Here is a 21463-nt window from a genome sequence, read left to right as displayed (position 1 = left end):
TGCAGGGGCTTCTACCGGGGGTACTGACCACCTGGCCTCTTCATCCATCGGGAAGCCTTCTAGGAGGCCAGGCAGCGGCTCAAAATGGGAATTTAAACCCCCCCCCCACTATGTAGGGTAGATCTCCCGGTATTTCAGCTAAATAAGCTGAAAGCTCATCAATGGCGGGTGACTCCCTGGCAACTCCCACTGGCCTAGAATAGATGTTAATCAAAGCCAGTTTTGCTTTATTCGGCCAGGACAGTAGAACCACAAGGATATCGTCAGATGGTACCGGTAGGCGTAAGGCCTCGCAGCCTAGGTAGGATGCCACCCATGTTGTTAGTCCACCCGAAGGACGACCTTTGCCCTCCCACCTGGCCGGGATAAAGAATGACTGGTATCCCTGGTGCGTGTATTCCTCCCTTGCCCAGGTCTCCTGGAACATACAAACTTCCCCAGTCTCCATATATGTGATCCAGTCTGGCATGGCCAGCTTGTTAGCAAGTCCAGCAACATTCCAACAAATGAGTCTCAGATGCTCAGTAGTAAAAGTTGCAGAAAGGGTGATGTCGGGTGGAGCAATCCCAATTAGATCAAGGTTTGTTACATCGGGTGCGTTGTCTGCAATGGTTCCAACTGGCTCAGGGAGAACACCCGGAACATTGTCCGGGGTCGCAGGTTTGGGAGCTGGATATGTAGACAGTCAATCAACCCCTTCCAGCCCCCCCAAACAGTTAAAACGATTATAATGGAAAAAGGGTGTATCAGGCAGTTGATAAGCTGAACATGGAACGTGATCCTTGTATCTAGATCTCCGCTCTACCCTTGTCCATTTATAACTACACTGTGTAGTTTTTAATTAACCTACACTATATGATTAGTTCTGGTTAGACAAGCTGCTTAACACCCTTTCTGGACTAAGCCTGAAGGCTGCTCTCCACAGCCACCTCATGCAGAGCTTTCCATGGTTGTATAAGACCACTAAAATCACCATAAGGGTTGTCTGGATTAGTGCAATGTGCTACACTTAAATAAGTGTGCACCATATACTAAGCCAGCCTCTTACGGTGACTTATAGGTTAAAAGTGCAGTGACCGGGATATAAGGAAAACCTTATATCTAAAGTGAAAGGTGCATGCACCATTTTACGCAGACTGCAATTGCAGTTCTGTAGACAGTTTGTAAGGACTCCCATGGGTGGCACAATATATGCTGCAGCTCCTGGGTGACCCCTTGTGTACCTCAGTACCACACACTAGGGACCTACAGTGGTACCCCAGTATGCCAATTGTGGGGAGTAGAAAGCATTTACCATCACATTTAGAAGAGACTGCTACTGGGGTCCTAGATAGCAGTATCCCAGTGAACTGGTCAAAACGTACGGACACCAGGGAAAAAGTGGAGATATCAATGGCAGAAAGATAGATAATTTTTTATTGCACAATTAATTACAATCATTGCAATCGAACTGGGTTAAAAGCAATGTAAAGCTCATAATTTCCAATATTAAAATGAGCTATAACAGTATAACATCCTGCTGATCTATAAAAATGATTTTTTTCCATTTTTTTAAAAATTTAGACATCACGCTGTCAGCTGTAAAAACATCTAGGTTAAAACAATTTGGACAGCATTGAGAGTTATGATTTTATAGAATAGTCACTGTCCAGCCTGACCTTTACAGCCGTCAGGAATTTCATGAAGCGCGCCGCCAGCTGTGCTGAGTTGCCTTTCATGCACTCTACCAAGGCTGCCTGACATGTCATTATGTTTAGAGTGCGCCAGATGGGACGGAGCCAGTAAATTCTAAAAGGGCGAAGATTCTCACAGATACACAATAAGTGAGTTAGTGATTCCTCTTTTCCTCCACATGCTCGGCACTGTGTGACTACCGTTTCTTTGAACTGTTGGCCATGTTTGTATGCTATTAATGGGATCAAGCGGAACCATAGCCTCATTAGTTGATGTTTCATTATTGGCTTTAAGGGAGAAGACCGGTAGTGCTGCAGGCCCTCGCTGCTGTATAATTCTGTTGCCCAACATCCGTGCTTCCATTTTTTCACGGTTGTTGCATCGCAATCCGCTGACATTATTTTTGCTTGTTTTGTGAAAAGTCTTGCTGCCACTGATAGGAGTATGGGGGTAGACCATATTTCACAGGCTGCCAATGTTTCAACAGAGGGTGTTAAAAAGTCATGCCAGGTTGATCCAGGGTCATTTATCATTAGCCAGATGTGCTTCTTTAGCGAATTGTCCCGTTATTGTTTGGATTTTAGACAGTAAGCTATGAACCTTGCTTTTAGTATTCACTTTTGGGATGTCAGGTTAAATGCCATGCAAATTTGGGTGTGCGAGGTAGAGGTAGGTAGGACAAATAATTTACAAAAGCAGGCTGGCTGAGCTCTGGCCAGCCACAGCGACATCTTATCTTTAAAGGCTATTGCGCCATGGGCCGCAGATGGTAAGAATTTTGCACCCATTGCTTGGATTAAGGGGGTAAGATCAGGTGAGCACATGGCGTTTCTTGCTCTGCAGAAACCCCCCTCCAATGAATGTGCCGGACCTTGCATTGCAGTGATGTGGGTGGGACTGTCTACCTATATGATCGATCCAGACTCCCAGGTACTTGTATGCTGTAACTATCTCAATGGGTTTACCATCAACATGCCATGAGCTTCTTCTCTTTGTTTGTCTGGAGATCATCATCGCCTTTGTTTTTGCCGTGTTTATTTTCAGGTAGTTTGTTGTGCAATATGATGGCAATGCGTTTAGGAGCCACTGCATCCCGATCAGAGTTTCATCGAGCAGTATGGTGACATCAGCGTATTGCAGCAATTGGATTTAAATTTTGGTTGGATTTAAATTTTGGCGAGTTGGGGGGAAAGGCACGGGCATCAGCCAGATACTCAGGTAAATCAGCCAAGTACAAGTTAAAGAGCATTGGGGCCAGTATGCATCCATGATTCTTTATTGGTTTTTATTTTTTTGATCGTGGACCAGTCAGTAGACACTCTGATCTTGACCCAAGTTTCTGAATATGCCAGAAAGAGCCTACTTTACTACAATGACTGTTTGCAAATTCGTTATTAAAGACGTTAATGTGTCTTTTTTTATATAAGAATCAACTTTTTCCATATTGACAGTAGAGAGTATGGTCCTTTCTCAGCATCAGAAAGTAGCTGGAATAACCACCACAACCTTCTTCTGGCATCAGTACCCTCGCTACGGCTCCTTTGGCCAAAAGGGTCTGCACTTCCTGTTGTAAAAGGGACAATGGGAAAGGGAAGAAACCAGTATTGTAACCTGTGAGAAGTTGGCCTGATATATGATGCTCACTAGTTCTAGTGATCACCTTGTATCAGTCCAAACAACCCTTATGGTGATTGGTTGTAAGTCAACCTTATAGACCAGCTATCCTAATGGTAGCATGGACAAAGCAGTCTTAGGCTAAACTCTTTTGGCATGTGAAGCCAGCTGTTTTACCACATATAACCCTTTGAATACCAGATGAAAGGACACCACACAGGTTGTTATGAAAATAAACAATCTATTTATTAATAACAAACACCTCTGAACTCTTTATGAGATCAGAGGGCTAATCACATGACAATCTCTTAAGAAAAATACGATAAGTTGCACAAAATTACAATGGTGCCCTAGGGGCACGGCAAACCATATACTAAGTAAATGGTATAAGGTATATGGTATGTCCAGAGGCTGTAGGATCGCTGGGACTACACTATCCTAATCTTAGGTAAGTAACAGGAGGCCCACGGGACGCGTGTGCAGAGTGTGAACTCACACGCGAGATGCGGAACAAAGTCAATGGAGAGTACAGTTTACGAAAAAGGTGAGTACGGACAGTCTTTACTATCTAGGACTAAAACGACTGGAAATCTGGACACTAGGAGAGTTAATCTACCCTTGAGCACCAAAATGCTCTTGTTACCTCACCCACGGGCTGCGGGTGCATAGGTGTCAAAGTGTGTCGGGTTTCCGCGTCGAAGTCTATGGAGCCTTGAAGAAAGATGCTGTAGGCGACCAGGAGGAAGATGTCCGGTGCAATCCTCGGGTGGATCGAAGAAGAAGAGGACCTGAAAGCAGAGGGGACAGTGTTCAAAGTCACTAGCCAGTGACCGGTGTGGAACCAGGAGGGAACCAGATGCTGTCGTCACGATCAGGTGAAGAGTGGATGCTTGTCTCTGCAGCCACGTGGACCAGGAGGTGTCTTTGACGACCAGGATGGAGGCACGAGCCGTCCCACGCAGGCTCTCGCTGTCGGATCCGGATTTGGAGTCAAGAGGCCTTGGCAAAGACAACCCACGTGGTGAGTGGAAACGGCGTCTGGAGTGGACCAGGAGGGTCCGGGATGCCACTCTTTTGGAAGGGAGCAAGGGCCAGTCTGGAGCAACCAGACTAGCAGTGTAGATTTCATGGATCGTCGTTTAGGAGGTCACTAGCCAGCCGGCAAGTGGCCAGACAACGCGTCGAGCAGCAATCAAGCAAAAGGGCCCCACGCAGATCTCGTGGATGCTGGAGGGCTGGTCTTTGGTGCAGGAGCTGCTCGGGGCTGGGGCTTCTCAATCCCCAAAGCACTTACTCGAGGATGCCTCAGAAGTCGTGCTGGAAGCGAAGTGCAGTCTCTTCAAGATGGCCGGTCCCACGTGTCTCGTAGCACCCACGGGTCTCAGCTGTGCTGTAGATGTGGGTAGAGGTCGGAGATGTCTGGGAGTCCGGGTCTCGTCGGGCTCTGAAGTCTGGATCCGGCAGGAAGGACGACAAAGTGGACCGCTAGGACGCTTGATGGTGCCTGAAGTTGCAGGGTGGACACTCCTTGCCCACAAGGGAGATTCTTCAGTCTTCTGTGGAGCAGAACGTCAAAGTCCAGAGTTTCTTCTTGTAAAGTTGTTCAGGATAATCTAATTTGGAATGGGACCAGCTCCTACCTTTATCCTGCTAAAGGGGGCTGCACTAGTGACTAGGTCCCTCCCATGGGTGGGACCAGGAAGGGGGGTGGTTACACCCCCTATCCTTTGTCTGGTTTCGCGCCAGAGCTGGGGCTGGAGTGCCCCAGCAACTGGTTTGAACCGGGGTATGCACAGGGACACCTTGTGGGCCCCAGGCATGTCTCATTCCTTTCAGCCCTCCCTACCTCAATACACAAAATCCTGTCTGGGGTGGTGCTAGCACCTCCCAAGGCAGGAAACCCTTTGTCCAGGCCTCCCTCGCTGGAAGGACTCCCAGCAGCAGGAGGCCAGACTTGTGTCTGTGGTGGCAGCATCCATTTTGTGATGCTGAGGCTCAGTTTAACTTTAACCGGGGTTCACAGTTACATACATGTCTTATCCCTCTAGAAGGGTGGAATGCTACCCCCGTCGCCAGAACTGGCGAGGGGGTAGTATTTCAAAGCGTATGACATCTTACACGACATGTTTTGATAATGCTATACCAAAGTTAGCAATAACCGCGAGGATTATAATGCACTTAAGAGTATATGGTATAGCGTTATCATGGAACAGCTATAAGGACTTGGTTCCGCAAGCTTCAGACAGGCTCAGCTCATGCTAGAGCACCATCTCACATAATTCCAAGCACTCTGCCTTCAGGATTGATAAGGCCTGCCATAGGAGTGACTGATAGGAGTATATGTGTCAATTTTGGGGTTAGATATAGGTATACTATATCTACAGCAAAGGGTGATTACACCACATTGCCCCAGCTGTCTTAGCAGCCAGTTGTGTCAGTTTGGATGGCCAGCCAGGGGTGGCATAATACATGCTGCAGCCCTTGGTAGGCCCTGGGTACACCTATGCCCTGGGTACCTAAGGTACACTGTACAGGGGCTGATAAGGTGACCCAGCATCCAATTAGGTATGTACCTAAGGTACATGGAGTCCATTTTACAGAGAGAGTAATTAGTCTGGGGTCCTGAATAGCAGGGCCCCAGGCCAACTAGGTCGAAAACCAGCTAAACACTAGGCAAAAAGTTGGGGGCAACCATAGTCAGATATCCACCTTCCTACATAACCCTTTTAAAAAGTGCATAACAACTGGAGGATTAAACAAGGAGGACAGATCTGACAACCAAAAAAAGCAGAAAGGTACCCTTTAACTTTCACAGGGTTAGCCGGTGGTGGTGTTATATGGGGGCTAGCTATCTGCTGCGTGCCGCACCAAGCCACATGTTGCTCTGGATGAAAGACATATACAGTCTTGGGCAAGGGACACCTGGCATGACAACAATCGCCTCAGGAGGAAGGTCAAATGTGGTCAGCAGTTGCCGCTCAATCTACAAGCATGAAAGTGGATAGTGGGAATGCCGGAAAGGCAGCTTTCTGCCACATCTGGGTGTACCTGCCACTGGTGATCAGCTATGTGTCAAAGACTGAGTTCACCACCAGGACAATTGCTTGGTGGTCCAACCCTTTCCAGAGGCGCAAGGCCTCCTGGCACATGGTCGCTGTCCCTGCCCCACCCTATTTGTTGCAGTACCACTTAGCAGGGGTGTTATCCGTGAGCACCTCAATCAGAATCTCCTTGATCACTGGAAGAAAAGGTTTTTAATGCCAAGCCGAAGGCCCTCAGCTCCAGAAGGCTGCTATGAAGCCAAGATGCTATCGGGCCCAGAGACCTCTGAACGCCACATCTCCCAGATGTCAGCTCTGGGTGGGAACTGGAGAAGGGTCAGCCACAGACCCAATTATGGTCCAATAACCGCCACTGTAGATCTTTTGCAGTCTATTCCAAAATCTGAATGTACTTAGAGAGGTCTCTTCATATTGGGCCCACACAGATTTTCGGAGGGCCCACAGCTATTTCAGGTCCCAATGCAGAGCCTGTATATGCCAACTGACCTGCTTGACCAGCATAATGAAGGAGGCCGTCAGTCTAACCAGCCTCAGAGTCGACCTCATTGAAATCCAGGACAGAGGCTAAAAGATGGGGATCTTTGCCTGAAAATCTTTGACATGGTTTTCCAGGGGAAAGGCAGGAAACCGATCTATCTCCGGAATGGCTCAGATGAAGAGGAGTAATAGCGAATGAGTTCAGTGTATCTTTGGAACATTGATAGTGAACCCCAAAGATGACAGGAGATTTGCCGTAATCTGGAGATGGTTGATGCCTTCTTGGGGAGAGCACGCTTTCAACAGCCAGTCATCAATGTAGCGGAAGGCTGGTAGCCATTACCTCTGAAGGTGTGTTGTCATCACCAGTACACTTTCCTGAACTCCCAAGGGGGGCTAGTGAAACGAAAAGGAAGGAAAGAAATCTGAAAATGCTCCTGTCCCACCATGAACTGCAGGTAGCGCAGATGGGCTTGCATGATGGGTATATGGAAATAGGCATCCTTGCAGTTCAAATGCCGCCATCCAGTCTCCAGGGTTGAGGGCAGACAAGACCTGGGCCAGGGTGAGCATTTTGAAGTTCTCCTTCCGGGGGAAGGTGTTGAGAGGGCACAGGTGTAAAATAGTACAAAGCACTCCGTCCCCCTTGGGCACCAGAAAATAGCAGGAATAACATCCACGTCCTACTTCTGGTGTACCTCTCAACAGCCCCTATGGCAAAAAGAGCTTGTACTTCATGCCAAAAATGGAGAGATAGTTCTAAGTTGCGGGGGATACGGTAGAAGGTGAAGGGGTAAAAGAATGAAAAATAGGCCATATCCTCGCCAAACAATTTACAGGACTTGTAAAAGGGGGACACTACCAACCAGAATATAAGATCCTTAAGTATTGCCCGGCGGTGTCGCCTCTTAAACCCACAAGGAAGTTAAACTACTGAAGAGGCAGGCGCTGGAGACTGGAAGGCAGGAAACAAGGTTTTTATTCTCTCCGGAGGAGAACACAGCAAAACAGACAGCAGGTATCGTTCTGAGGTGCTCTACTCGCATCTCTGAGGCCTGGCCTCTTATACACAAGTTAATCACTTTATTGCATGAAACACATTCTCGTTAATACTTTGATGTACGAAAAGGCATCCTCGGAATCTCCCCTTCAGGTCCGTTCCCACACATAGTTACAGTTGAAGTCCCCACCCCGGTCACAATAGGTGGTGATCATCGCACAGTTGGATATTCCGCCGATTCACGGAATGTGTGGGGTTCGATCGGATCTCATGGGGTGGGGGCTTTGATCAACTCGGGGGTCCTTTGATGAGGGAAGCTTCCTACTGTACTGGGGGGTAATAAACAGTATCCGCAGAGCCAGATGGCGGCCTGGGAGCGGGGAAGACAGACGGGCACACAGGAAAAGGGGGTTTGCATCAAAAGGACCTGGGATCATGGAAGGGAAGAAGGGAGGTGTTGCGCTGGGAACAGGATGGGATTCCGAGGCCGGGCTGCGCTGGAGAGGGGTTTATGACCCGAGACATGTGAGGGCGAGGGGGTTGTCAGCATGCGGGGGGGGTGGCCGTGAGGCTAGGAGAGGGAGAGAGACGCGCTGGTTATCAGGAAAGGGCAGGGAAGCCATGGTGTTCAAAATGGCGGCTGTTTACGCGCACGAAAAAGGTTCGAGAAGAGCAAGAGGGTGCCGATAATGTTGACGGTTTTAGCCTAACTTTCAACAGTCCTCCCTTTTCAACATATCTAGCCAACTTGCTTACTCAATGTCAATTTTCATCAAATTCCTAACCTCGGTATCGTATAATGCTCTCATGTGTTCGTTTCCAAAGTCCACAGTTTTGGGGAAAATACAACTTGCACATAAAGAACACAAAGGTGGCAGACATTGAATTCCTAAGCATAGACCACATATTACGACCACAGGAATCAGGATAATGGCGAGCAGTCTCCAGCCCCAGTTCTTAATGGAGTCCCAGAACCAACCACCAAGCGACCATTCTTCTTGTTCTTGGTGGACTTCCGAAGAGAGTCTGTGAAGATGTTCAATGGCTTTGTACACTGATGGTGAGTTGTCTGGTATATATGTACAACAGCTGGACCCAATAATGCGGCATGCTCCTCCACGGTCCGCCAGAACCACGTCTAGAACAAGGCGGTTCTGGAGAGCCACCAGACGGACCGCTTGGAGCTCGGCAGTGTTGTTAGCAAAGATACCAGCTGTGATGTTCATAGTTGTCTCAACTGCCTGAGTCAGGTGTCGGATGGCACGGCTGTTTGCCATCGGGCCCCAGAGGGGGACGAGTCCTTTCATGGCATCGAGGAACTGTGCTCCTGTTGAGTCGGTTTGTTCAATGTCTTTGGCTCGTTTTTGTCTATGGTGATTCGCTGGGGCCACATAAGTCGGAGGTAGGATGAAGGAGATGAAACAAGTGCCCCCCCAGCCTTTGGGGAGCCAGGTGTAGGCCTTGGTGCCGCAGACGAAATACATGTTTGGTGATGCCACAAAGGAAGGTGGATCCGTGGAATCCAAAGTTCTGGTAAAACGGCAGGCGCTGCGACCCACCAGCTGTGTCCCAAGTCCTTCTACGCACATGTGGCCTGTGACGTTGATGACCGACAAGGCCACAGTCAGAGTGGCCGCCGTTCGTTTCCGCAGATAGGAGAAGGTGGGTCTGGTTGGATTGTTGAACACCTGTATTTCGATCCGTTCTTTAGCCGGGATGTCCATTTGGATTGAATCGTTGGAGGTCTGCGGGCAGAAGTGTATCTTCGTTTTGTTTCGTCGGACCCCGTGGGAGAAATGCGTTATGGTTCTGCCTGAGGTGGCATTGTCCTTATAGCTTTCTTGTAGGAGGATCAGCCAAGCAAGGCAGGAGCCGTGAACAGAGAAGGGTGAAGGGATGAATGGTATTGAATGTCCAGTGGCATGGGGCAGCAACCCACAGATCCAGCAGTTGGTGGCATTGGTGGCAAGATTGTGTTGGTGAAGCAGCTGCACGAAAGAGTTATTCCAAAATTCCTTTCGCCTCTCTCTTAGTTGAGGAGAGAGCGAAATTAGATAATGTTCCTTCATGGTTGTAGGCTGAGCAGTGGTTAGGAATGTTTCGCGAGCAGGTGCATGCTCTTCCATAATCCAGAGCGCGGTCATGAGGAGAAAGCAGAAGAGGATTACGATGAAGAGTGCAATTGTCTTTGAGCTATGGAGTCTGTCTGTTCTCGGAGTTCTGTAGTGGGTATTTCCTGCTGTCTCCGTCGGCTTCTTATTTGGCGCTTCCATCATCTTCTTATCTGGCGCTTCCATCATCTTCGTCTTCAAGGTGCTCGGTAGTGGGCAGGACCACAGACTTAGTTTAGCTTCTCTCCAGGTAACCCTTGGTAGTTTGGGTCACCGTTCTGAGATCCTTTAACCTAGTCCGTGGCCTACTTAGCCGAAGCTCCCTCCTTTCGACGCAGGAAATACCCTTCTCGAGATGGTACAGTGGGGTCAGGATGTTTTGAAAGTTCAAGTGTCTCTGTGTCAGGATAGCAGTTCAACGATGGTCGGTCCTGGTTCAGGAGCTCTTCTTGGGTGTTGACGTTGTCTGTCGTGGCCAGGGCTGAGGAGACCTTTTTGCAGTGATGGGCGTGCAGCCAGTGCTTCTTCCCCTCCACTCGAAGTGCGGTCCGAGTGGTGATCAGCACTTGCCAGGGGCCCGTCCACCGGGGTTCCAAACTCTTTGATCGCTGAAAATTCCGGATCAACACGAAGTCCCCCGGCTGGATGGCGTGACCTGGACCCCTGGAAGCATCGGGGATGGCCTGCTGCACCTGCTGATGAAGGACAGACAGAGTTTCAGTCAATTTATACAGATAATCAGACATTAGGACGTCCGGAACGTCATGAATGGAAGTTGGTTTCGGGGCAGACCAGACGCTCATGGGTCGACCGAAGACAACTTCATAAGGAGTTAAGTGATGTCGGGTGGGGGTAGAGCGCATCGATAGCAATGCCAGTGGGAGGGCGTCTGGCCATTTCAGGCCCGTGGTAGCCACTATTTTGGCCAGTTTAAGCTTTAGTGTGGCATTGTGTCGTTCGACAAGCCCAGCAGATTGGGGGTGGAAGACTGCGTGGAATTTCTGTTTAATACCCAACCCATTTAGGATGAGCTGGATAACTTTGGCTATGAAGTGGGGACCATTATCACTCCATAAAACACGACAGAGGCCATAACGGGGGAAAAACTCCTTTAACAGAACCTTTGCAGTGGCCATAGCGGTGTTGTCACGGGTTGGATATGCTTCCACCCACTTGCTAAATGCGCACACCACAACAAGTACATATTTCAGGCCTTGGCATCTGTCTAGCTGGATGTAGTCCATCTGCAGGACTTCAAATGGGTGGTTTGGGACCCCAAATCCCCCCCGGGGTACTACAGTTCCTTTCCCGGGGTTGTGTTGCAGGCATATTAAGCATTGCTGGACCAGGCGTTTGGCGGAATCTGGAACCCTGGAGACAAGTTCGATCATGGGGGCTGGACCTATGTGGGCAGGGGAGTGTGCCATGGTCAGTATGGGAATCAGGTATGAATCAGGTAGCAACCATTTGTTTGTGTCTTTTGTCCGCCAGCAGCCTTCATCGTCTTTTAACCCCACCCGTGTCCATTCAGTCAACTCGTGTTGTGTGCTAGCTGTTTGAATGTCCCTGATAGTGTCTCCAGCGTCAGTCCATTTTTCCGCTTGTGACCTGGTTACGTACATATGTGTCGTCGTCCTATTTTCAGCTGTCGTTCGGGCAGTGATGTCGGCTAGTGCAGTTCCCTGTCCAATAATGTCTGTTACCTTCTTGTGTGCCTGACATTTGATGACGGCAAGCTTGTTGGGGAGAAGGACAGCTTCGATTAAGGCGGAGACTAGATCCCCGTGCAAAATGGGTGTGCCGTGCGAGGTCAGGAATCCCCTTTCCCTCCAAAGGAGCCCAAAATGGTGAACCACCCCGAAGGCATACTGGCTGTCGGTGTAAATGTTCGTTGTGGTTCCTGTTGCCAGGATGCAGGCTCGTGTCAAAGCAATCAGTTCCGCTGCCTGGGCAGATCGCTGAGTGATGCGGGCTGTTTCTACTACGGTTCGAGCTGTGGTGACTGCATAGGCAGCGGAAGCGGTACCGTCGGAGAGTTTGATGCAAGAACCGTCCACCCACAGCTCCCCGTCGGGGTCAGGGAAAGCCGTGTCTCTGAGGTCAACCCTACTCCTGGTTTGTTCGTCCGTAAGAGTCACGCAGTCATGCGCAGGGTGCACATTGGGATCGTTCTCTGGCAAGGGTAACAGAGTTGCCGGGTTCAGTGTGGTGCATCTTTTCAGGGTGATATGGGGGGCAAGCAAAGTCAGTTCGTATCCAGTCAGTCGTGCGCTCGTCAGATGTTGCGTCTTGGTTTGGTTCAGGAGGCTGTCGACTGCATGGGGTACCAGTACCGTGAGGGAATTCGAGAGTACAATCCCCTCACTCTGTCGGATAGAGATTGCAGCAGCAGCTACAGCTCGAAGGCAGGCAGGCAAGGCTCTGGCGACAGGGTCAAGAGTGGCAGAGAAGTAAGCGCACGGTCGTTGCTTAGGGCCGATGGCCTGGGTCAGGACAGATAAAGCGCACCCCTCCCTTTCGTGAGTGTAGAGGGAGAAGGGCTTTTTGTAATCAGGGGTACCTAGGACGGGGGCTGAGCAAAGGGCATCTCGCAGTTCCGTGAAGGAGGTTTGACACTCAGGGGTCCACGGGAGTGGGAAAGGGACGTCTTTGTTTAGCAGAGAAAGCAGTGGTTTTACAACGAGGCTGAAGTTTGGTAACCATTGTCGGCAGAAGGAGGTGAGGCCTAATAGGGAGCGAACCTGCTTCTGGGTCTTAGGGACAGGGGTATCTAGAATGGTTTGGATTCGATCAGGAGTGAGTTTTCTTCCATCTTTGGACAAAAGGTGGCCTAGGTAAGTGACCTGGGGTAGGCAGAATTGCAACTTCTTCTTGGAGACCTTGTGGCCATTTTCCGCAAGGAAGTGCAAGAGTTGAATGGTGGCGGTAACCGCTAGAGGGGTGGTGTCGGCTGCCAAAAGGATGTCATCGACATATTGTACCAACACCACTCCGTCGGGTAACTGGACTTGGTCTAGCTGTCTTTTGAGGGCCTGGCTGTAGATGCTAGGGCTTTCCGTGTAGCCCTGGGGCGCTCGGCAAAACCTATATGAGCGGGCTTTTAGGGTAAAACCGAAGAGATATCGGCTGTCTGGGTGGATGGGGATGGAAAAGAATGCGTTCTTGAGGTCGATGACGGTAAAGGTGGTGGCAGTAGAAGGAACCAAGGTCAGGATGGTGGTGATGTCTGAGACCACAGGGTACTGGGGTACCACCACTTTGTTGATCTCTCGGAGGTCGATGATAAAACGGTATGCTTTCTCATCTCCCTCTCCCTGCTTCTTGATAATGGGCAAGATAGGGCTGTTGCAAATGTTGCTAACCACTTCCTCTACCACTCCTGCGTCTATCAGTGACTGGATAATCATTACCAATGCCTTCTCGCCCTCTGGCGATATCCGATATTGTGGGAGTTTTGGGAGTGTTACGTCTGGTCGGACAGTAATGTGTACTGGGTCAATTAACATACGCCCTACGTCCGAATCCGCTTTGGCCCACAGATACGGAGGCAGAGTGTCAAGCAGGGATGCGTCAGCGTCGGTGATGGAAAACATGTGTTGGGGAGAGCAATGTCTAAGCAGAACGGGGTTGTCGTAAAGAAACACTCGAACTCCATCTTGAGAACACCTGATCGTCGCTCGGAAGTGTTTCAGTAAGTCAAGTCCCATAATGGCGTCAGGGCTATTGGAGGAGAGCAAGAACGTGGTGTCAGCGGTGTTGTTTTCTACGTCAAAGAGAATCGGGGCAGACAAAGGGTTGGTGGAGGGCGTTCCATCGAAACCTATCGATGTTATGAGTGAGCCAGACAAGGGTGCCCTTGGAATCAGTCGTTTAGATAACGCACTACGTGTTGCGCCAGTGTCTACCAGAAATGGAGACTTGGTACCCAGGACCTTAGCAGTGACGTAAGGGCCCTGCTGGTCAACATAGAGCTCGACTGGATCCCTCCCTTGCCCTTGGCTGTCCTATGCGAAGTTGTGGGTGTCTTCATAGTCAGATTGTTGATATTGGTTCTGCCTGGGTCGATCGAACGTATTTGGTCTGCCTGATCTGTCGTTAGTCGCGTCATTTGGGGGCCCTCGCTGTTGTCCCTTAGGTCTCGGTCCGTTTGCTACGTCCCTGGGGTCTTTGTTTCTGATCATTTCCAGAAGAACTGGGCACTGGGATTTCCAATGGCCAGTCCCTTTGCAGAAAGCGCACTGGTTCTCTCTAAGGTCTGTGCGTCCACTGTAGGAAGTCAGAGTGCGGTCCTGGGGAAATGTAGTCTTAGGGACGTTCGTCTGGTAGTTTCCCCGATATTGGTCTCGTCCTATAGTCACCCCTTGCAGTTTGGCAATCATCACCCTCTCCTTTAAGTCCTTCTTCTTTTTCTCTGTTGCCCTATCGTTTTCATTTTTCTGATGCTCATAATATTGGGCCATTTGGAGAATCGCTGTAGGTTTGGAGGCTGCCCAACTACTCTCGCTGGCCTGTAGTTTCTGGGAGATCTCCGATGACAGGCCCTTGACATAATTCTGGACAAACAGATGGTGTCCGGTTGCAGTGGTCATGTCCTGGCCGCTGTAATCGGAGAACACCGTTTCAAACCGGGAGAAGTATTCCGATACATCCTCCTGGGGTTTCTGGCGACAGGCTGTTACTATCGACCAGTCCACTTTCTTTTCTGGGATCAGGGTTTTTAATTTCTCTACGATTTTATCTGGAAGGTCTAGAATGGATTTCAAAGGCTTTTGTCCTGGTCCCCGTTGTTTATCCAGGTCATTGAGTTGTGACCAGGTTTGTCCAAACAGCTCAAGGTGGTCGACTTTCCGGATTTGCTTCCACACATCAGCTGGTAGACATAACCCGAAGAACAAGTCGATGTCAGCCAGGGTCATAATCGTTGAGCCCAGGGCTGTACCCAATTCAGTATAGAAGGCAGTGGGGTTTTTACGTAGGTCGGGTAGAGATTTCCGGAATGTCAGAATCTCTTGCCGGTCCCATGGTTGGTAGACCCAGTTGTATACTACCCTTCCCTTCGCATCTTGGTTGTTTGCATCATCGTGAGTCCCTGTACCTCGGGGAGGAACCCAGTAAGGGGCAGCCTCTCGTATCGGCATCATGGTGTTAGATTGCTCGGTTGGTGGTTTGGTCACTACGGAGGTCGCGGGTTTAGCTCCCGGCTCTCGTTCAGTGAGGTGGCGGAAAACCTCAAGCGTACGCGTAAGGAGGTCCGACACATCACACTCGCCCTCATCCCCGATATCGACCTTCCGGTACAGAGTCGTTAGGCTCCCGGGACCGTTGTCTCGATATCGGTCCTCGTATGCATTCAAGACATGATAACACAGTCGTATGGTAAAATGTCGTCTGTGACTCCCTGCATACGAGCTGAACATATCCGTGATGTACTCTTCATCATCCTTCCTTTCTACCAGTGTCCTTGCTATTTTGTCGATCCCCGCTCGCTCATCTTTGCTTAGTCTGCTTGTTCTTGCAGGGCCAGCCCCTCGAGTCTCATGGTCGTCTAACGTTGTTGTTGATGCGGTTTTTAATACAAGGGGTTCGGCTGGCACAGAGGCCATTGGGGCAGAATCTGTGGCGGTACCTTCGTTTGTACCTGGGGGTGGCGCGTGCTGCGCTAAGGGTTGGGAAGGGGCATATGGAGGGGGCATGTAGATGATAGGAGGACCTAACAGCAGGTCCTCGTTGGCTCGTTGTTTCGAGGGTAAATCAGGGTAGAGCATGGGGGGAGTTCTAACCGGACACTGGCTTGGTGTTTCCATTTCTAGTTTCTGTTTAGCTTTCTCTCTTTCCTTTATCTCTTTTTCTAGTTTCTGGGCAGCTAGGTGGGCTGCTTTTCGCAGCTCTTTTTCCAACCTACTCTCAGTTTTCTTTTTACGTTGTTCAGTTTCTTTTCGCCACATGCCGAAACTGTCAAGCATAGTGGGTGTTGTCTTGTTTTTACCCAGGGCAGTTTCTAGCGTTTTTATTTTATCATCATCGAAGGATCCTATCAGGGGCCACTGACTTTCTTGACCCTTTTTCGTATATTTATGCCATAGTTTACTATAGGCTATAGCGGTCAATCCATGCTTCATGAACATGTCCTTATTAGGGGTGCCTTCCAGTGGGGCTGGATGGTCCATCTCTAATAAGCGGTCCGGGCTAAACAGGCTACTAATCAGTGGGGAGAAGACAGACATGACGGCTCGTAACGAGGGACTAAAAAGTCAGCACTGCCTATCTTATCACTAGGTGCAAAGACTGGACAGAATATTTCTATTCTACGTTGTTTGCAGGCAGTGAATACCTCATGGATCAAAATAACAAAAAGACCAATAAATATTCAATGGGGAGAATGAGTAGGTCCGCAAAGATCTGCGTTACCTACCCTTTTCACTATCTGCAAAAAGGGTGGTCTCTTCCCTGTTTGCAGACAGAGAATCTCCAGAAAACAATAGTTTTGCGAACAACAGTTCAGTGTCAAGTAATTATTGAGTGGGGGAGAAAAAAATAAGCACGGCTGCTGCCCTACCTATCCTCCACTGCTTGCAAAGAGAGAGAGCCCGTTGTTTCTCCGTTTGCAGACAGCGAATCTCCAAATAAATAAGAAGAGCTATACTAGTATATATATATATATTTTTTTTTAAACAATCAAGCAATCAAGCAATCATTTCGCAACTTGTCGTGTTTACACAACCTTACCCGGACCGCATGGACAGTTTCTTGTCTTCCGAATCCAGCGCCCGATCGTCCTCTCTTCTCCGTTATCCTCGCGGCACTCCTGATGGTTCCCAGTCAGGACCGTAGATCACTCGAGAGAGGTCTGTTCGGAACCAGTGAAGTTCGGATGATCGGCTGTCAGACGAGGGTCTATCGGACAGACGCGTTCCCGATCGTTGCAGTCGTTCACTCTGTCGTCGGGACCTCTCCCACTGGATCCACGGGTCGCTGATGGGCCCCACGCTTGGGACGCCAATTGTAAAAGGGGGACACTACCAACCAGAATATAAGATCCTTAAGTATTGCCCGGCGGTGTCGCCTCTTAAACCCACAAGGAAGTTAAACTACTGAAGAGGCAGGCGCTGGAGACTGGAAGGCAGGAAACAAGGTTTTTATTCTCTCCGGAGGAGAACACAGCAAAACAGACAGCAGGTATCGTTCTGAGGTGCTCTACTCGCATCTCTGAGGCCTGGCCTCTTATACACAAGTTAATCACTTTATTGCATGAAACACATTCTCGTTAATACTTTGATGTACGAAAAGGCATCCTCGGAATCTCCCCTTCAGGTCCGTTCCCACACATAGTTACAGTTGAAGTCCCCACCCCGGTCACAATAGGTGGTGATCATCGCACAGTTGGATATTCCGCCGATTCACGGAATGTGTGGGGTTCGATCGGATCTCATGGGGTGGGGGCTTTGATCAACTCGGGGGTCCTTTGATGAGGGAAGCTTCCTACTGTACTGGGGGGTAATAAACAGTATCCGCAGAGCCAGATGGCGGCCTGGGAGCGGGGAAGACAGACGGGCACACAGGAAAAGGGGGTTTGCATCAAAAGGACCTGGGATCATGGAAGGGAAGAAGGGAGGTGTTGCGCTGGGAACAGGATGGGATTCCGAGGCCGGGCTGCGCTGGAGAGGGGTTTATGACCCGAGACATGTGAGGGCGAGGGGGTTGTCAGCATGCGGGGGGGGTGGCCGTGAGGCTAGGAGAGGGAGAGAGACGCGCTGGTTATCAGGAAAGGGCAGGGAAGCCATGGTGTTCAAAATGGCGGTTGTTTACGCGCACGAAAAAGGTTCGAGAAGAGCAAGAGGGCGCCGATAATGTTGACGGTTTTAGCCTAACTTTCAACAGACTCACCTGTCTGATGTTATGGGCTGCCAACCCAGTAAGATTTGTTAGATATTGCCTCCCCAGGTGCTCCATGAAAAAATTATTTTGTTGGTGGGGCTGCAGCAGGGGTGGGCGTGGGTTGTAGGGGCTAGTGGACGGTGCATTAACCGTGACCGCAGGGGAGATAGGCTGGATTGGCCGGTGGTATGGGGTACCTCTGACAAAAGCTTGAAAGGAGCAGTAAGGCTCATAGGCCCAGGGAGCGTGCTGTGGCCCTACTCTCCTTGACCCACTCGAGAGAGGAGTCTGCCTTGTCCTCAAACAGGGTAGTTCTGTTGAACGCAATGCCCACGAGGGACAATTGGACTTCAACCTAAAACCCAGTGGACTGCAGCTGAGCGTGGTGACAAATGGCGACACTGGTGCCTATGGCCCGCCAGATCTAAACGGTGGTATCCAAGCCACAACGAAACGTGAACTTGGCCACATCACAACAACTCCTGTATGGTATTGGCGAGACAGGTCGAAGATATTCTGGAACATATGGGAGGACTTGAGGCTCTAAATCCGTTTTAATATTGCCCCAGCAGGCAGTAGCCATTTACTAATCCAAGTGCCAGTACGGTGGAATAAATGACTTGCTTCCCGATTCTCTCCACCCATTTTGACTTCCCATCGGGAACATGTTAGGGTTAGTCTTGCTTACAGAAGCCTGCACAACCAAGCTTTCAGGGGACGGGTGCTGTGACAAAAATGCCAGTTCGCCTGGGTTAGGGCGGGGCGTAGTACAATTTGGCGGTTAACCGGGGATCCAGAGAAAGGTTTGGCCCATGCCTCAGACGAAGTAACTGTATGGGCTTTGTTAAGAGGTAGGAGAGGCTCAGTGGATTTTTACCCCAACTGAAGTACTTCTCTAAGACCACTGAAATTGACCTCCAATGGGGAGGTGGAGGTCAAAGAATTTGGCCAGCCAGCACATAACCATGGCATAAGAAGCACTCCTCAGTGGCAGGGTCAGGGGTTGAGAGAAGCCCTGACTCAGGGGAAGTATCAAGGACACTAGCCTTCTGCAGGGCGTCATACCAATTCTCCTTGCGAAATGGCTGTCCAATCTCATTACCCTCATCATAGTCATTGTCTGAGTGCGTAGCGAAGGCAGATCAAGTGGAGAAAATGGGACCTCTACTTTGGCTAAAAGTGACCTCGGATGAGGTCGGACAGGCATCAAGTCAGTGTCATAGAGGACAATGGAGCCTCTTCTGCTGGTGGCGGAGTTGATATTGGTGTCCAAGGGCTGATAACCAGTATGGACTGTGGCGCATGAGACAGAGTTGGGACGGGAGCCAGAAGCGGCCCTATTGAGGGTTCGGAGGGTCTCTCTGTCTTCGAAGGTGAACCCACCAGCAGTTATCCAGGTTGAAAACCTCCCGGCTCCATGTGGCCAGCAGGCCGCCAGACGGAGTCAGCAAGGATCGAAAGAGTGGTAGCATGGCCTTGTTTAACCCCTTCGGTCTGTTTCAGAGTGGGAGACCATCCTGAAAACTCGGTTTGTGCCTGAACAAGTTGCAGGACTAGCTCCGAAGCCAAACTATTTTGGGATTGAGATTGAGAAGTATCAGCTGCACGTCTTCTCAGTGGAGTGTGAATGGAGGGAAGGGGGCAAGTCTCACTTAAATGTCTTGTGTTTTTTTCTTCATCTTACCTGACGACTTTGATAGAGACAAAGGCCAACCTCTGAAACAACTCCTGCGACTTCTGGTTCTCAAATGGTACCTGGAGCAATTTTTTTAATTGGACTGGTCTCGTCATGGGGTCTTCTGGTGCTCGGTCATTTAGAAACTTGCGGTCCCGTATGGTTTTCGAGTTCGACTGCAGGCCTTAGAATCATAGCTCAGGCACCATAGGAAAACTACATGTTGAGCTATCACAGACATTTGATTGTAATAGTCCTTACAGGGATTAGGTTGCATGTTCCTTGCACACTGAGAAAAGAATTTAGATTGCGTTAAGATCTTAAAAAGGGTTATGAGGGAGCTCTGGATCTGCGTCTGGTTGCGTGGAAAGACTGACATCAGTACGCGGGAATGATGCCTAAATAGGCTCTGCACGTCATTTCCGGAGCGGGACAGCATCAGTGGGGAAAGGTACTTTGACACCTACTGGCGCACAGAGGTAATGCAAAAATGTTTTTGGATCCAGTCTGATGCCTGGGATTCATTCAAAAGGTGAGGAATCTCCTGCTAGAAGTCTCTATCAGAATTGGGACGAGTTCAACATGCACGGAGTAGTGTGGCTCACTGGTTAGAGGCGGCAGGCCTGAGAGCAGAAGTCAGCCTGGGACCAGGGTTCAATTCCCGACACGGCAGGGTCATGGACCTTGGTCAGCGGACTCGATAATTCTCGCTTCGGTGCTTACTCTAATCAGGGGTTCCACTCGGCAACTCTGGGCATTAGCTTGCCTAATCTCCACAACGGCCCCACCAATTCCGGGGATGCCTGGCTCCACCTTGGGGACTCCCAGCAAGGGACCATCCCACAGGGAAAGCCAGGACGGGTTCCCCAGAGTTAAACAGCGCCGGGACGCCCCGTTGCTGGGGCAGCTGTGCGCTTTTCAAGTATACTACATTTACATTTACATTTACATATTGTAACAATAATGTACATGCCTACATGACATTGGCAGAAATGAGATATGTGAGATGATTCAAAATACAAAATAAAGTTCTAATGCTAACACACAGGAAGCACATACAAATGAGACTAGTTTTGGAGAGTGCCAAGAGTTTACACTCGCAAAATGTTTAACATACTGCTTAACAATTCTACAGTCATTTGCAATTTATGCAACTTACTTGGGTTTTCTTATATTTGTTCGAAACAAAGATAAGCATTCATATAAAGTACAACATAGGGATGAATTATTTAAACACAACACAGAAATATTTCCACTTACAAGTTCTCACTCTAGGATAGTTGTGTGCCAAAAGAAAGCGTTCCACCCAGTTCTCCATATTCTGTAGTACCCAACTGTGGGCAAGTTTATTACGAGGAGTCTGTACTGCTAACCAATCCAAGCATTGTGAAGGATTGTATTCAATCACCTATGAGGTACAAAAGAAAACAATAACTGGTTACCCTTATTGTATAATGGTATAGCATAGATGCTACTATTTTGAGCCTTAATGCGCGATACAAAAGAATAAGACAAACACAAAGGAGGCTTCTGGCCCAGGATGTCTTTTGCTTCTCACGGTGTAATAAACCACAGGAAGCCATGGACACTCCAATCCACTGACTGCCTTCACAGTTTGTACACAGTAATTTAGGGAAGATAATTTTATTGCTAAGTATTTAACTTACAACTAATACAGGGCACTGTTTCTAGTTCTAGTGCACTCTGAACACAGTAAACCAATGGCATTTTACAGTCAATATATTTGACATGTTTCAAATAAAAAATATTTCTGAAAATGTCTCGGACAGGGCTCCTCTCCTACAGGAAGGAAGGCATTGCTTGCGTCTCAAAAACACTATTGCAATATGTTATGATGTGCAAGAAATGTTCCTAAACATGGAGGCACAGGTGAAAGTTTGATACTGTGATTTTTGGTCCAGCTACCAATAGCTCAGGTGAGAGTGTTGCTCATATGTGTTTAAAGGAGGGAATG

At 49.2% G+C, this 21463-nt stretch overlaps 1 protein-coding gene across 2 annotated transcripts in view; it reads right to left on the bottom strand.

Moving 5' to 3' along the window:
* USP34 (ubiquitin specific peptidase 34) overlaps positions 1–21463 on the bottom strand; it is a 2681755-nt gene that overhangs the window by 600726 nt on the left and 2059566 nt on the right. For both annotated transcript variants that reach the window (XM_078649291.1, XM_078649292.1), the window contains exon 66: positions 20749–20896. In XM_078649291.1, the coding sequence (XP_078505417.1) occupies positions 20749–20896 (148 nt within the window). The remainder of the gene's footprint in view (positions 1–20748; positions 20897–21463) is intronic.

Source organism: Lissotriton helveticus, chromosome 6 (assembly GCF_964261635.1).
Source record: "Lissotriton helveticus chromosome 6, aLisHel1.1, whole genome shotgun sequence".
NCBI lineage: Eukaryota > Metazoa > Chordata > Amphibia > Caudata > Salamandridae > Lissotriton > Lissotriton helveticus.
This window is presented reverse-complemented; position numbering and strand designations above follow the sequence as displayed.